Here is a 16,360-nt window from a genome sequence, read left to right on the forward strand (position 1 = left end):
TGTGATGTAGGATTCCCCCTCTGTATGCTATGAATATGTTTTGTTACCATTGGTTAATAAAGAAGCTGCTTTGGCCTATGGCAGGGCAGAATAAAGCCAGGTGGGAGATATATACACACACACACACACACACACACACACACACACACACACACACACACACACACCATAGCAAATGTGCCTGTGAATACAATTCATATACACTTACAATAATAATAATACTTTGCNAGAGAGAGAGAGAGAGAGGAGAAAGACACCAGACACCAGAAAAGAGCCTTACCTGGTAAGCCATAGCTTCATGGCGATACACAGATTAATAGAAATGGGTTAATTTAAGATGTAAGAGCTAGCTAGGAATATGTCTGAGTCTTTGCCCAAACAGTGCTGTAATTAATATAGTTTCTGTGAGATTATTCGGGTCTGAGAAGCTGGGAAACGAATGAGCTGAGCTGTCTCTGGTTACATGTTTGTGTTATGAGATAAGGTTTTACTGTGTATGTAGCTCTGACTAGCCTGGAACTCTCTAAGTAGACCAGGCTGACCCCAAACTCACAGAGTCCCACCTGACTTAGTCTCTGCCTCTGCAGTACTGTGATTAAAGGCGTGTTCATACCTGGCAAATGGTGACAATTTTAAAGTGTCTCTGTGAGGATGAGCTCATAAAAGGGTGACTTTTTTGAACAGTTGGGCAGATTATATTCCATGATTCTTCCCACATAACATATACACCAGAAATGCTACAGGATCTTTGCACGGTTTTTATTTTATTACCATTCTCTGAAGGTGTGGCTAGCAATGGCTCTGCAAGCCACAGGGGGTTAAGGGAGGGGGCATTTTACCTGGACATACAATGGTGAACGAGCCTCGGTGGCCTCCCATGGCAGCAGGGTGAGGAGACAGGGAGGGACCGTAAAGTGACAGAGGTTCAGCAGCATGAGACCATAAATACATCCTTTATACCCAGACCATATGTACACACATGAACATATATATACATACATATAAAAATATCTGCCCTACTGGGCACAGAAAGTTTCCAAAGAACAGAATTTGTTTCTCAGACACACACAAAAAGGGGTAAAACAACAGTTTTGTGACAGTTCTGCCATGACTTGAATGAAGGCTGCAGGTCCCCCATGAGCGAGGGAAGGGGAGGCGGGGCCTGCCCTGATGCGGAGAGGCAGCCGGTGCCTGTGCTGCTGAGGATGGCTGACAGCATGGATTTTTACATTTTCTTTAAAAATAATAAAAATATCCTAATTTAATGACATTCTTTTAAAAAAATGGAGAGTCTCCTTTTTATCGTAAAAAAGAAGGTTAATATTTTAAATTATACTTTACATTTCTTGTGGAAACAGAACCTATACGGATGTAGGACTCTCCGTGATTTCCAGCTGCTTCTGGTGGTGGAGACTCACCAGGTCTCAGGGAGAGCGCCCAGAAATCACTTAGTTGTATAAACAACGTGCTTCGATGCAAACCCCGTAACAAAAAAATAGTTTTCTATCAAATACAGTATCAAATCGTCATTTCATGTAAACACAGTGATTCTTGGTAAAGATTTGAGGCCAGAGTGCCACAAAAAAATGGCCATGGGATTAATCCCTGTTTAAAAAAAAAATCAAAGACTTAGAAAAGACAAGAGCCCCTTGGTCCCCTCTGGGCTGTTGGTAGCAAACTGTCCAATCCCGTTACAAGTGTCTTCCTTGGGATGCTGTTCCCATAGCAAGCACCAGAGAGGTCAGGACACCTTGGAGAGGCTGCACAGCAGGGTCTGTTGGCTGCCCAAGTATGAGAAAGGGCATCTCCCACCTTTCTGCACAGGGGTCTCCTGACCCGAGCCCCTCCTCCTCTGTCCACTCTGGAGTTTTAAAAGTAGCTTTGGTGGTGGACTGCTGTCTCCCGGCTTCAGCGCATGCAGTGGGGTCCTGGTGCCAAGGCCCCAGTGTCCGCTAAAGCCCGCGGTTGATAAGGTCCTCCTGTCGCAGGCTGTCTCTGAGCACCATCCCCTCCCACGCCAAGCAAGCCCAAGCAAAAGAAAACTTAGAGATTTGCATGCTGGTCTACTGCACGGTGGCCTCGAGTGCCCGCCACAGAGGCCTGGCCACTATCCCTGGAGCTCGGAGAAGGGGGTGGGGCAGCCCTCGCTGCAGCTGGAGGAGTTGCTCAGCACGGCTGACCCTGGACTGGAGTCTGCGGGAAACCAGTGGAGACAGCCTTCGGCTCTGGCCCGTTCCTCTGCGCGCCTAGAAACCCTCTGCTCCTAAACAGGCTCAGGGCTGAGGATCTTGGCAGGCTCAGGGCACAGCTGGCGTGCACAGTGGGTCTTACCTGAGCTGCTCAGACACTGAGCTGAACTGGATTTGCCCAGGAGGGTGGACAGACTGCTGGCTGGCACCCATCCCTCCTTGCTGCTGGTCAGGTCCCGGACATACCTGAAAGGGGAAGTCAGTAGCTATAACGTACCCCATGCCTACAGCCTGTGGCTGGGTACCTCTGAGGTGGGATCACACAGATCATGTATGTCTGAGGTGGGATCACATAGATCATGTATGTCTGAGGTGGGATCACACAGGTGCATGTCTAAGGTGGGATCACACAGGGACATCTCTGAGGTGGGATCACACAAGGTCATGTCTGAGGTGGAATCATACACGGTCATGTCTGAGGTGGGATCACACAGATCATGTATGTCTGAGGTGGGATCACACGGGGGGCCATGTTTGAGGTAGGAGAGCTCACTGCCATCTTACCAGAGCCCCTCAGCGCCCTCCTCCACTACTTCCACCATATCTCCACTCCTCATGGCAAGCGTGTCAGGGCCCTCCTTCTCGTCACCCATCACCACCGTGTATTTACCGGGAGCCTGAGGATGGCAAAAGAGCAAAGCTAAAACTTCAGCCTGTAGGTGCCTCTCAGTGCCAGCAGGCCAACAACACACCCACCCTCCATCTTCCGTGTAGTGCTCGCTACGCACCAGCAGGCGCGCCTGCATGAGAGCAGGTTTCCACAGACCAGCAAGGGAAGGGCCAGTGCTGTACTGAGTCCTGCCATTGGTGAGGTTTTGGTGAGATTTGGCTTAAACTAGAAAGATCCTAGTGCTCGGGGGATGTACAACTCATGCTGTGACCATTTTAAAGACAAAAATGGATGCACCAATGTGTCCATGGCGCTACATGTCTCTATGGGCTCCTGAGTGCCTTGCTAATTTCCAAGCCAGTATGGATATAGCTTTAGGAAAGCTTGGTTAGAACATTTGACCAGTGTGAGGTACGAGCTGCCCCCTTAAGAAGGGGTGAACCATGCCTGAGCTCTAGGTAGCTGGGCACACAGGTACAGGGCACTATGGGTAGAGGATCATGATCCAAGTGAGCATGGCACCTCTCTGGACGAGGAACAGTGGCGGAGAGGAGGACCCAGGCCAAGGTGGATTTGTTTAGGGGACACAGAGGCCACCCTGAACCGCCCGCCCACAGGGAGGCCAATGTTACCAGCTTCTTGGAGCCCACTCCACAATCTTCCTCTGCATCCGATGAATTGATGAGCTCCTCAGCACTGGACCAGCCTCCGTCTTCCTCAGGGGCTTCCAGAGAGTGGGATGTTTTGCTCCAGCCTAGGAGAAACAGCTTCCTATGAGGTCCATGCCCACGATGCAGTCAACACTACCCAAGTGTGTTCCGTACAAGGCCCACAGAGCTCCTAGAATATACAGCCTGAGGCTCTGACCATGAGCCTATTACCTTCCTAGTTCATCTGACCATGAGCCTATTACCTTCCTAGTTCATCTGACCATGAGCCTATTACCTTCCTAGTTCATCAACTTTGCTGTACCTGACAGCTCTGACTCCCCACTGGGTCCTTCTACACGGTTATAAAAAGCTGGGTACTGGGACCCCGTAAAGGGACGGGGTCTTCAGTTGAAACCGTGATGGCTAACATCACATTGCTTGCTGGGAAAACAACTTGCAGCAAGAATGATCATCTAAATCCTTGACCTGTGATGGGAGATGCACACAGTTGTGCTTCCCACTGGACAGGTTAACAACCAGGTGGATGTCGAGCTGTGTGTGGCTAACCTAGCAACCCCAGTCCTGCCACCGGGAAAATCCCCTGGGTTGGCCAAAGAGTCCCCACATTTCCTACTGCTTCATTCCTGTTTCTCTTGCTCCACAGGCCAGCATCAGTATTCCCCTTTTTGGAAAGATGGAGATGTCAAGTTCTTATGGAGCACATTCCTCAGACAGTGATAGGATGAGGCGACTACCCTGACCTTCCTGGTACTAAATACAGTCACTGTGTGACACTGGAGGACACGTCAGCACACAGCAAAGCTGAGCAAGGAAAGCCAGCCTGCTCATTGGAGCTGCATCTAGTGCCTTGGTGTCGTACTGTACTAGGTGCTGGTGCAGTGTGGGGGTGAAGGAGTTACAGAAGAGCCCCCATGAAATCAGGGCAACAGAGGGGACTGCTAGACCCGCAGCCACTCCCATGGCTGAGGACGCTCAGAGCCAGTGATGAAAACCCTCTGCCAAGGAACACTGGGAAGGCCCTTCTGTCTTCCTAGGAAACAGGCGGGCCCACATACTCCCCAGACACCAACTGTGCAGGCTCAAGGTCCACCCCACTATGGCAGGACTAGTTAGAGCCCTTATGATCTACCTCCCTGAGGCCAGACTCCAGGGCCCGGGGGCAGCTGCGCACTTGGTCCTGGAAAGTGCCACACTAGGTTTGCATACATGTAAGAACTGGGTTCTAGGGGTCTTGCTCCAAACACATGTGCAGGCAGCTTGACTCCTTATCTCTCATCATGATGCTACAGAGCTCCCACGGGGGCCTCTAGATAATCAGAAGCGAGGACCAAGGGCAGCTGGAACAGATGAACACTCCCAAGCACACCTCCCATCATTGGAGACCATACTATATAGAAATCTCTGCCTTCCTGGGTGTTTCTATGAGAGACTCCCAATCTCTGCCTTCCTGGGTGTTTCTATGAGAGACTCCCAGCAGCTCACTCTGGTAACTACCATCGCTCGCGAGGGTCAGCTGACCCAGATGGCAGCACCAGATCATGCTGCTGCCTGTAGCTGTTGGACAACATGCTCGTCTAGCAGTGTCCAGGGACCAGATGTGAGTCAAGGACACAGAAGGATTTAGAAGCATGATGACCTCAAATTAAGTGGCTTTACACTCTTCGGGGATTCTGGGAGAGTGCATGAGAATATTAGCCAACCTCCTGGTACGGCCCTCTCTCTCTCTCTCTCTGGTGTGGGCTGCATCTGCACTTCAGAAGGTAGAAAGGAAGGGAATGACTGGCCCTCTTATGCTACCTGGCCTCCTTCTTTGCAACCCAGAGGGCTACAATGTTGCCACTCAGACTCAGGGGAAGTGACACTGGCAGAAACAAAACCACTAAGCTGGGACAAGGTGGGAATAGCATTCCAAACACCATGTCCCATGGAGGGATTCTTGGGGTTCTGGGTGGAAAGTACTAGGAATGAATAAAAACAGACCTTTGCAGGACATCTCAAGACTACCGGTAAGGAACTCCTGAGCAACAGGGAACTTAGCATTAGAAAGCCGGGCATCTACCCCCTTGCAAACTCTTGGCAGCTGCTGACCTCTGGGGTTGAAATTGGGTAATTAGGGCTTGAAGCATGGAGGGTTAGAATGAGCCTGGCAGTACCATGAGGATGGCCCTGGGAATCCTCAGGGGACAAGGGAAGCCTTGGGTTTTCCAGGGAGAAGGAAGCAGGGACCTGAAGCCGAGAGTGGAGCTAAATTCCAGGGACCCACATGAATGGCCATCTGTCTGGTGCAAAGACCTGGTCCTTCTGCCTGTTCCCGCCCAGCATGGTTGGGGCAACTGGTGACCTGGGGGAGGGTGCAGGTACCAGGGCCCTTTGAACAGTGCACCTGCAGCCTATACCAGCACCCAGAGATAGATCCCAGTGTTAACACTGGTCAGCCGAGCTGTGCCTGAGCCTCTCTGCTTGCCACAGATGGGCCACGGAGACAGCAGGGACGTGGCATCTTCCAGCACCTGTCACTGGGCATCAAATTATGAACCACCACTTGCTCCTGGCTTGTCTGATCTATGCGCTTTCATCCCAGGCGCCCTGCACAGCCACAGACAGCATGCCTGGCTGGGGGTCGGGGGCGGGGCTGCCGCACTACCTCGCAAACCAAAGGGAGTCGGGTCGCTCTTTACTTCATGCCGCTTAGCTTTTTTGTCAGGACTGGTCGGAGAGGCTGCAGGAAGAGGAAGAGGCAAAAACAACAGTAGAGAGAAAGCGGAGGAAGTGTCGAGTGAGTGGAGGAGGCAGATGAAATGTCTGAGATGAAATGACTGAGGGACCGCACAGGGAAGCGGGGAGGCCCAGAGAGCGGAGGCGGTAGACGGTGACCTTTGCCGTCAGTCATCCTCTTAGGGGCTGCCCTCAGCTCCGCTTCAGAAAGAACGCAGTGACAGAACAAGTGTTGCTTTCCATCAAATTAGAAGCCAATGGAAAATTATCAATTGAGACACCCTCTGATTCTTAGGACCCAGGCCTGTGACTTGGGAGAGCTGGAGCATCTGAAGGGAGCACTGTGCAGAACCGAGGCACGCCAGGGCTGTCCTGAGCTTCGGTCACCACGGAGCATTCCCAGGTGACAAAGCTATTTCAGCTCTCAGTTCAAAGGCTTCCTCCCCCCCCCACCCCCCACTGTTCACTAGCAAACACCCTAGAAGACACCTGGACATGACACTGAGCACTCAAGAGTCATGGCAGCAAGAAAGGCAGAGGCCTGCAGAGCCAATGGGAAAATGCGAGGTGAGGCAGGGGGGCGGGGAGAAGGGGTCAAGCTGGAAAAGTGGCTAGCAGCTCCAGATTTTAGCAGGCCACACTTGCAAAGCTGGCTGGCTCTCTCGGCATCCCAAAGGCACCCCTAAAAGATAACGTCGGGCATCCACGTCTACACGGCGTCGGTTGGCGAGAATGACAGGGTAAGAAATGTGATTGTGTGGCTGCGTGTGGCGCCAGAGGCCGCCACACGAAGATGGTGTGGAAGGCAGCGGGGGTACTGCCTCTTTACCTTTCTGACCTTTGAGGTTAGCCAAGCCCTGCAGCGTGAAGCGCTTTCTGGAAAGCGCAGAGCTTTCAGAGGTAGAGCTAGGGACCGCATCGTCTAGGAGGGAGGAGAGACAGAATGCAGAGACAGCTTCGGGGAGGGAGGACAACAGGGTGCAGAGGGCACCAGCCATGGCCCTGTGCTCAGGGGTGGGTGGGTGGAGGGAAGTCGTTCATTTTAGGGTGCCCCCGAATGAGAGGCCAGTGTCCTGGAGCGATCCTGAGCTCTCCCATGCTAGCTGGCGGCCATTCCGTGAGCAGTGCCTGAGTGGGTCACACCGCGGGTGACACTCACCTTTGCCCTTCTCGGGGGGCTTTGGCAATGACGAGCTCACATATCCTTCCAGGCTCAGGGGGTCTGTCTTTCTGTCTTCGAGCTTCTTGACATTTCTTGTGCTCCCTTTCGTGGGACTGTGGGCACCAGTGACCAATAAAGAAACAGCATGTTGGTCAATGTCTCAGGGCTGTCTGAGGACATCTTGGCCCCTAGACCATCCTGCAGGCACCATCCTCATTCGAAGCTGGTGGCCAACTGTCATCAGGCTGTAGCCTTGGCATGCTGACTACCATGAGAACTGATCCAGACAGGGTGTTGTGAAGCAGGGGGCTTGCTGAGGAAGGTAGGGCTAGAGACAGCACCTTTGGGCCTGATGTCCAGGCATAAGTCACTGACACATAGTCCTCAGATGACACTGGAGGGCCTTGCGCGGACGCATCTCAGTGGCCTTGATATTTTTTCTCGGGTCTTGGGGACAGTTTCACTATGCTTCAGGAGGTCCTCCGTGTCCTGTGCTAGGACTGTAGCATGCCTGTCTGCTTTCTAGGCTTCTGATGGATATGCTGCCATGCTCACCTGGTGCTGGACGGCGCAGGCAAAGGTAGGCTGTGGGACTGTTCCAGGGCTCTGTGTTGGCTGGCTTCTGCGGAAGGACACAGGACCACGTATCACTTAGCAGCAGGAACTGAGCTCCCGTGCACTCACAGGTTAAAGGGTAGTTGGGTAGCTGACAATGCACACGAGAAACATACAAAAGCCAAAGGGAGCCTCACCCCGGCAGGCCTGAAGCTGGCTGGTCAGAACCTTCCGGATCTCATTCACCCACGCTGCTTTAATCTCAGGAGTTGGGGCCTGTTCCAAAAGAGAGATGGGAATCGGTGATCAGAAAAATATGCTGCGGGTTCCAAGACACCTTCAAGGGCAATCCTAGGGATCAGCAGACCCCTGTGCAGGAGGGACAGAAGGAGCAGGAGGTGGGAATGCCCCTTTGTGGGTCTCTTAGCCCTGCAGCGCAGGACTGGCTGCAAAAGGCTGTGGGTTTATGAAGGTGCCCAGGGGCAAGGCAAAGAGAGCCAGTTACTGGCAGAAAGGCCAACTCTTCTGCCGATGCTGGTGCACTGGGCTAATTGCACAGGTGGCTTGGCCTGCAGAACAGGTCTCCTGGGGGTGCCCTCTATTCGACCTTGCTTTAGGTGACAGGCACAAGCACGAGTCTCACACTCACACCAGATGGGTGTGACCATGTCAGGAACATCAAGAGAAGCCAGGACTGCTATCCTGCATTAACACAGAGGTCTGAATCCCAACCTGAGCACTGCTGCTGGGGCAGCTGCTCGGCCCAAGCTTTGATGCAGCTCTGTGAGGGCTTCTGGGCTGGGTATAAAACTAGAAGGCACCAAGGCTGTGACACTTCCATGGCTACGGCGTGTTGACCAGTTGCCAAATCACCTGTGATTCTGAGGGCAAGGGAAGGGCTCAGCCAGATTGGACTAGGACCTTCATGGAGTACTTAGGTTCTTGCCAGGGTCTCATGGAGAGGATGCTATTCTGAGTCTACTTTGTAACTCTGCCCTCTCTCCCACTGGCCGGTATGGACAGCTAGGCTGTATATCCCACCAGAGAGCCAGGCTGCACAAGCAAAGCTCTCTAGGGCTATCAAGAGATGTGGAAGCCAGAGCCACTGCTGGTACTGCCTGTCTAGCACCCTGTATGCGTGTGTTCCCAAATTCCATCCTGTGGCCCAGGGAAGCGCCCTAGTGTGACAGCTCCTGCTCCTGGGGGATGAACCTCACGGAGATGGTTGACCTGGTTCTCACTGGTCACCCTGAAGAGGGTCAAGGGCTCCCTGGGTTCCTGGTTTTCAGGGCAAGTGAGGGGCTCTACCTGAATGATGTAAACCTCCTCTCTTGCATTGTACCAGATCTCGAACTTCTTGGCGTCACCCTTCACATTCTCTGTGATGCCAACCGCTGTCATCTGATGGCACAGAAACAGACAGGACAGGCATCAGTGTGCATGGTGGAGCCGAGCATCCTATTTGGCAATGGTGGAAACTGATGGGACATTTGGGGTGGGGTGAGGGCTAAGGATGGCGGGAGCCCCAAAGCCCACTTCCATGGGTAGGAGCTGGGTGTCCCATAACCCTTTGTGTTAGACTGAGGCTCGTTTGGGGACTAAGTTCCGTCCCTCAAATTGCTGGTTGAGCCACTCACATTTAAGGACTGCTTGTAGCTGTAGGAAGGAGCCTTCTCATACCCCTCCCCGTTCTCCTCCCTCTTCTTGCAGAAGAGGACAGCCTTCTCGTGCAGAAACAGGTGGCGCTGCATGGGCTTGAACCTGGCTAGCTCCTTCACTTTGGTATGGCCCTTCTTGTGGTCTGTCCAGACGCTGAAGGAGCCTTGCATCAGCAGCTTCCCCAGGTCACTGAGGTTTCCCTGGAACACAGGACGCATGTCAGGGCATGCAAGGTAGGTGAACTTGGGTGGGCTGGGGTTCCAAGTTCACTCTGGAAAGACTACATGCTGTAGAGTTCACCTTGCAGCATTCTAGAACAGGCAAGTCTCAGGAGGTGGCAAAGAATCAGCCGGCTGCAGGGGTTGGGAAAGAAGAGGCACAGCATGGAGGAACCATGGGATACCACTACGGTGGAGACGGGACAGTGCCCAGAACCCTGATGTACAGTGGACTTCAGTTAATGACATATCCCCACAGGCCTGTCAGGTGTCACACCAACACGGCAGTTTACGATGGAGGAGGCTGGGGGCAGAGATGGGTGTTTAGGGAATATGAGCTTCACACTCAATTTTAATAAATCTAAAACTGTTAAAAAAATCAATAAAACCTAGTCATTTAAACAAACAGAAAATGAATGCTAAATGGACATTCAGAGAAACAAAACCCCTCTATGCCAACTTGAGGTGGGTCCATGCAGAGAAATTAACTCCTGCTGGCCACCTGCCATAGCCACTGGACTACAGACTGTATCACAGAAAACACAGGGTTCCACCTGCGGTACAGGAAGTAGACAGGAGGAGGAGTCTTGGAGTGCATCCCTGTTGGAGAGGTACCCTCCTGGGGGAACAGCCTTGGCCTGCTCCACATGTGGACAAGCTCCTGACTCAGAACCTGGGGCTGCCCTAGGCCCTGGGCTATGTGTGGGGGCCACGTGTGTCCACTTCAAGACTCGGAGAGCTCGGAAGGATTGATAGGACTGCTCCTACCAAACGGTTCCCGACAGGACAAAGGGCACCGTGGTGCCGCTGCAGAGCCTGGCGCCTTACGTCATAGCCAGTGATGGCGATGAGGTGCATGGAGTCGTTCACCGCCTTGAGGATGCCAAGGATGGAGCTCAGCGCCTCCTGCAGGTCCTCTGCCCCCTCGCAGTTCTTGCTGTACTTCAACATTTCCTGAGGGGGAATACAAGAGGGTGCAGTTAGACACCCAGATCTTTCCTCTGCACCTCCAGGAGCAGCGGACTGGTCCACAGATTCAGACTCAGACGGGGTTGTGGAATCCTGGTGTGGCCCCTGGACAGGCAATGGCACACCAACCCTTTAACCCTTCCCTCCCTGAAGCCAGGATGGCAGCTTCTCACACTTACGGCACTTCTGTGCACACTTGATCACACTTGCCTCCCGCTGCTGGCAGGCTCTGCTAAAGGCACAGTGCTACAGACCCTTTTCTGCCCTGCCACACCGAGCAAACTCCAGGACAGACTCCTTACTCCCCACCGTGCTAGGGACCAATGGACAGACAGGGCTCAACTCCCCCCTCTCCTTCCTCCCCGAGAGGCCACAGGCTATTAGCACAGGCTCCTGGTATAGCTGGCCACTGCTATGTCCCTGGCACTCTACAATGCCTAGCCCACAACAGGCCGTGAATGAATGAATGAATGAATGAATGAATGAATTAGGGCCACGGCGACGTGGAGGACAAGTGGCTCATTAGAGGTGCCTTTGGCCTTAGGGCCAGGGCTCGGTGAAAAGTCTCAAGACCCTGGGCCCCTGCAGACACCTGGCCAGCAGGCAGGTGTGGCCGACCCAGGGAAGCCCTGCAGGCTCACTTTGAGCAGCAGCTGGTACTTGGTTATCCTCTGCACAGGTTTCAGCAGGTAGGAGTCGAGGCTCAGCTTGTGGTCCAGCTTCTTCTGACACTCCTGCAACCACCAAACACTCAGTCATGCAAGGCCACGGCTCTGTCCGAGGCCCCGAGGAAGGAGCTACTAGTGTAGGGGACGGACTCAAGACAAACCTGGAAGAAGGGACAGTCAGAGCACTGTCTCCACAGGCTCTCGGACCGTGGCTTGTTCTGACAGTACTTCTCGTAGATCTGGAACTCCTCCATCTAGAGCCGGGAGGGGCAGAGACAGCACAGGATGCTTCTCAGCCTCACTGGGCACCGCCCCAGGCTAGGCTGTTCACCAACACCAGAGCCCCACACTCTAACCCCCCAAGCTAGGCTGTTCACCAACACCGGAGCCCCACACTCTAACCCCCCCAAGCTAGGCTGTTCACCAACACCGGAGTCCCACACTCTAACCCCCTTGCCACTGCTCATTCACAGCCCAGAGAAGCGGAGAGCGAGCTCTGCCAAGACGTGGTTTATTGAAACCATATGTTCATGTACATAAGACTCCAGGGCATTCTCAGGCAGTCTTACAAATTATACAGGTTATTCTGTAGAAATACACCTGAGCAGGACTCAAGAGATTGCTTGTTGGTTAAGAGCACTGGTTGCTCTTACAGAGGACATAGGTTCAGTCCCCAGCATCCACATGACAGCTCACAACTGCCTGTAACTTCAGTTCAAGGGAAGCCAGTACTCTCTTCTGTCTCCTGCAGACACCACACACACACACACACACACACACACACACTGTAAATACATACATGTAGGCATACATATATACACATCAAAAAATAAACGTGAATATTATGTGTGAAATGAAATATTCACATAATATATTATGGGATGTAGAAGGTTCTAGAATGTAGCTAGGCCTAGAATCAATTGCTCTGGGGGTTACAGATGATTTTGTGGTACAGAGGGCTCTGGGTCTATAGGGTACACATATGGCTTGAGATCACAGACATTCCTAGGATACTTGGATCTGAATGCAGGGGGCTCTGGGATAAAGACAGTGTGGGGGTACAGATGGTTTGGGGACACAATTTAAGACACAGATTTTGGAAATGGTTTGGGGCACAGATGTTCCTGAGGCATGGAATGGGTTTGGGAGTATAACCTCAATGATTTATGGATTCTAGGACTCTAGGGCAAGGGTAAGCTTAGTGGTGCCGTGAGCCCACCTAGCCTGGCTTGCTTCAGCAGGACTGCAGGGCCCGAACTCCTGCATTCTTTACCCCTGGATGCCCTGCTCTCCCTTTGACCTGGGGTCCTCCTGACCTCAGATTCCTAATGTCATCCCTAACCTATCTGACCCCTATCAGCTCTGAGCTGAGGTCAAGCATGCATGGAGGAGGGACAGGGGCAGGGCAGCCTCAGCTGCCTGCTGGCAGGGGTCCTGTGTCTCAGTCTCCCTCATGATACAGCTGCCAAAGCTGGCAGACTGTGGCACTTGCAGAGTGCGGAACACTGACACTTCCAAAGACAGAAGGCAGCCTGCTCCCCACCTCTGCTAGTGTTGGCCTCTCTGACCCCAGATCACCCCACCCTCACTGTTGGACAGCTGGGCAACACCTCCCATCAGAAGGTCACTTCCTAGGGCTCTGTTAGTCCTAATTCCCTCTTCATTATCTCAGAATAAGTTCCACACAGCTGACTTCTCACCAGAGTGAGGAGCTGTTCAGGAGCATGGACCCACACAGACCCCTACTGTCTAGGAGGAATTTCAGAGCTTGGCCCAAGCACTGTGCTACAGACTTGAGAAGCATTCTAAGTTATTTTGTAAGAGCATCCATGAGCTCAGAGTAAAACAAAATTACCCCGGGTATCTCCAGGGGACTCCTATAGCTCTCGAGTATGAATGAGGGTAGAATAGAATGTTCTGGAGTATAGAGGGTTGTAAACATTGCATGGGGGACTCTGATGCTGCTGGTTGGGAACCTGTGACCTACAGAATGATGACCACTTCAGGTTTGGGACTCTGGAGACACATTAATGGCCAGACAAACATATATCCTTCTTTTCTTTCTACTTTGAGATGGTCTCACTATGTATCCTTTGCTGGTCTTGAACTCACAGAGACTTACTACACCTAAGTTTCTAGTGTTGAAGGTGTAAAGGTGTGCACCACCATGTCTTACCCTTGTAGCAACTTACTAGAACTTCAGCACCCAATTCCTGCCCACTCTCCACTTTAGTGTGGGGATGGAACCTGGGACCTGGTATGTGCTGGGTAAGGGCTCTACCACTGAGCTGTACCCCAGGCTCCTCCTGTTCTGTATTTTGTGACATTGCCTTGTTTTCTCCTGCCAGTGGCCTCCCTCCTGTACCTGGGAATCTCACAGTCACAGTCACAGTGCTCAGCGTGACAATCCTCCATGGGGTTGAGAAGCTATGTGTATGGTCCACTCTTTGTGCTCTAAACATTCCACACGCGGCTCTCTTTAAACTCATCTCTACTGTCCTCTGAGGGAAACCCCTATGATTCCAAGGGGGAGGAAATAGATAGAGAGCCCCAGTGCCTACTCCACTGTCGCCCAGCTAGCAAGGCTTAGACAAAACTAAACTAGTCCACAAGGAAAGTTCTGCATCAGGCCTCGGAAGCAGCGATTTCCTCATCCCCAAACGTTGAGCTTCATGGTCTTTTTCTTGCTGAAGTAGTTATTAGCCTTCAAAGCATGATCCTATTCCCTTTTTTCTCCTCTTCCCATGACACTGGAGACACTGTGCTCTCTGGTTTCAGCTGCGGGGGGCTGCAGGGGAGCTGAAGCCATCTGGTGAGCAGCTCTGATGAAGCAGGCAAGGTGCTACCATGGCCCTTGATATGGAGGTACCAAGGCCCTCCCCCACTTCATAATGTCCACTCAGGGCTCCTTGGAGGTAAGAGATATACACTGCCCATGAGGCATGCACTCAGAGATACGTACCCTCTCCAGGAAACACCTCCCCACCAGCTCTGGGCAGTCTATGCAGCTCTCCAGCTCCCGCAGGAATATTCTGCAGAGAGAGATTCCCAGTGAGATGGACACAGTGGAATCAGATGACGCTGTCTTCCAGAGACCCTGAACGATCTCATTACAAGGTGGCAGCGACTCCCCATCTGGCCGGGGAGCCTGCAGACTACCATCCCTGGCTCCTCAGTGCCCACGGCCCAGGCTGTCTCCCTTTATTTCTGGCCTTGTAGTTCATACTGAGCTACCCTTCCGGGGGCAGAGGTGAGAAGAAAGGGGATTGAACACGTGAAGACTCTGGAGGCCCTACACGCCGGCCATGAGCATGTGGGTTTTCCGGGACTCACCAGATCCTCACTGTGTTTCCTGTCTAAACACTGACTCGCATCTGTCCTCTGGGGAGATCCCAGGACACAAGGCTGCATGGGGTCCAGTGGGGCTGAGTCAAGGACTAGCCTCAGTGATGCTAACGGTAAGGCTCTAGATGTTCTTGGAAAGGAGCAGCTGCAGGAGGATGGGGTGGACAGCTGCTTCCCTTGCACATCTGGAAATCCTGCTAAAGGACATGGCCTTTGGAGCTCCCAAGTATTAAAAAGAAAACATCAGGGCTGAACTGCTGTCCTCCCAGAAGTACCACTGTCCTCCCAGTAGACAGCTGGCCAGTCACCAGGCCACTGTGGGTGCTAGCCAGCAGGACAGGAGGTCACAAAGGAGGTTGGAGAATGCATCATGGACACCTGCTACACGCGCCCATGTCCCTCTGTGAGCTCTCCCTGGAGAGATTTGTTCCTGGTCAAGTACTTCCCAGGGCCATATCAGAAGCAAGAGACCATAGACACCATGTGTATCTATGTCCCGATGGAGGGCCTACCTGTTATGGAAGTGATAGATTTCCTCCATGTTTCCAAACAGAATGCTCTTCTTGTTTTGCAGGCCCGTTGAGATGAGGTGTGCCATCAAGGGGTTGTCCATCTCTGCGGCGTAGCCCTGCAAGGAAGAAATAGGCAGTCAGCCAGGAGACGCTCCCATCCTCCTCCCTAACCCTTTTAACCAGGTGTAAAAGACACAAGGCAAGAGGCCATGCTGCACGTGTGTGTATCCAATGTGTCTATTAACTTCCTGTACTACTAGGAAGACTCAGGACCCAGTGTCCCCTCCTCAAAATCCTATTACTCCAGACCTGCCCTCCTGCCTTGCTCTGAACTTTCTCTTTCTTCATCCTCTTGTTTTGGAGGGTGGGAGTGGAGATAAGGCAGGGTCTCATTCTATAGCCCTGGCTGGCCTAGACTTTATTATGTAGCCCAGGCTGGCTTGGAACTCACGGTGAGCCTTCTGCCTTAGCTTCTGAGAGCCAGGATGATGGGATGCACCGCCACACCATCCACAGAACTGTGCGCACCATTTCCTGTGATGCCAATCACTGTCACTGTGGTCGTGTGGGTCCTGTGTTTGCTATGTGCACGGGCAGTGCTCCTGTGGCCGATATATCTGCTCCTGTGCAGGCCAGGCCACTGTTCCTGCTGATGGAATTCGGGCTGTTTCTGGTTTGGGCTGGATACAAGCAGACTAGCTGTGAACATTTTCATGTTCTTTGCTGTGGGTGTAAGTCCTCATTTCTATTTCTTTCTTTCTTCCTCCTCCTCCTCCTCCTTCTCCTCTTCCTCCTCCTCTTCTTCTTCTTCTTTTTTTTTTTTTTTTTGAAACAGGCTTTCTCTGTGTAACAGTCCTGGCAGTCCTGCAGTCCTGGAACTAGCTTTGTAGGCCAGTCTGGCCTCGAACTCACAGAGATCCACCTGCCTCTGCCTCCGAAGTGCTGGGATTAAAGGCGTGCACCACCACTGCCCAGCAAGTTCTGATTTCTAAGCAGCATTTAAAAAAAAAAACCTTTTGTATATGTG

General features: G+C 52.5%; 1 protein-coding gene across 20 annotated transcripts in view; it reads right to left on the bottom strand.

Moving 5' to 3' along the window:
• Positions 1 to 745: 745 nt before the first annotated feature.
• Mcf2l (MCF.2 cell line derived transforming sequence like) overlaps positions 746 to 16,360 on the bottom strand; it is a 133,044-nt gene continuing 117,429 nt past the window's right edge. For 12 of the 20 annotated variants that reach the window (XM_050137438.1, XM_050137439.1, XM_050137437.1 and 9 more), the window contains 15 exons: positions 15,334 to 15,449; positions 14,439 to 14,508; positions 11,638 to 11,730; positions 11,450 to 11,542; positions 10,668 to 10,793; positions 9,600 to 9,821; positions 9,271 to 9,363; positions 8,160 to 8,238; positions 7,963 to 8,029; positions 7,405 to 7,520; positions 6,175 to 6,249; positions 3,492 to 3,613; positions 2,754 to 2,866; positions 2,332 to 2,435; positions 746 to 2,193 (listed from right to left, as the gene is read on the bottom strand). In XM_050137438.1, the coding sequence (XP_049993395.1) occupies positions 2,108 to 2,193; positions 2,332 to 2,435; positions 2,754 to 2,866; positions 3,492 to 3,613; positions 6,175 to 6,249; positions 7,405 to 7,520; positions 7,963 to 8,029; positions 8,160 to 8,238; positions 9,271 to 9,363; positions 9,600 to 9,821; positions 10,668 to 10,793; positions 11,450 to 11,542; positions 11,638 to 11,730; positions 14,439 to 14,508; positions 15,334 to 15,449 (1,575 nt within the window). In that variant the 3' untranslated portion in view covers positions 746 to 2,107. Of the gene's footprint in view, positions 2,436 to 2,753; positions 2,867 to 3,491; positions 3,614 to 6,174; positions 6,250 to 7,074; positions 7,168 to 7,404; positions 7,521 to 7,962; positions 8,030 to 8,159; positions 8,239 to 9,270; positions 9,364 to 9,599; positions 9,822 to 10,667; positions 10,794 to 11,449; positions 11,543 to 11,637; positions 11,731 to 14,438; positions 14,509 to 15,333; positions 15,450 to 16,360 lie in introns of all 20 variants that reach the window. The other 8 variants (XM_050137442.1, XM_050137448.1, XM_050137453.1 and 5 more) reach the window with 4 other exon arrangements.

Source organism: Alexandromys fortis, unplaced genomic scaffold (assembly GCF_014885135.2).
Source record: "Alexandromys fortis isolate MF-2015 unplaced genomic scaffold, M_Fortis_MF-2015_v1.1 scaffold_3, whole genome shotgun sequence".
NCBI lineage: Eukaryota > Metazoa > Chordata > Mammalia > Rodentia > Cricetidae > Alexandromys > Alexandromys fortis.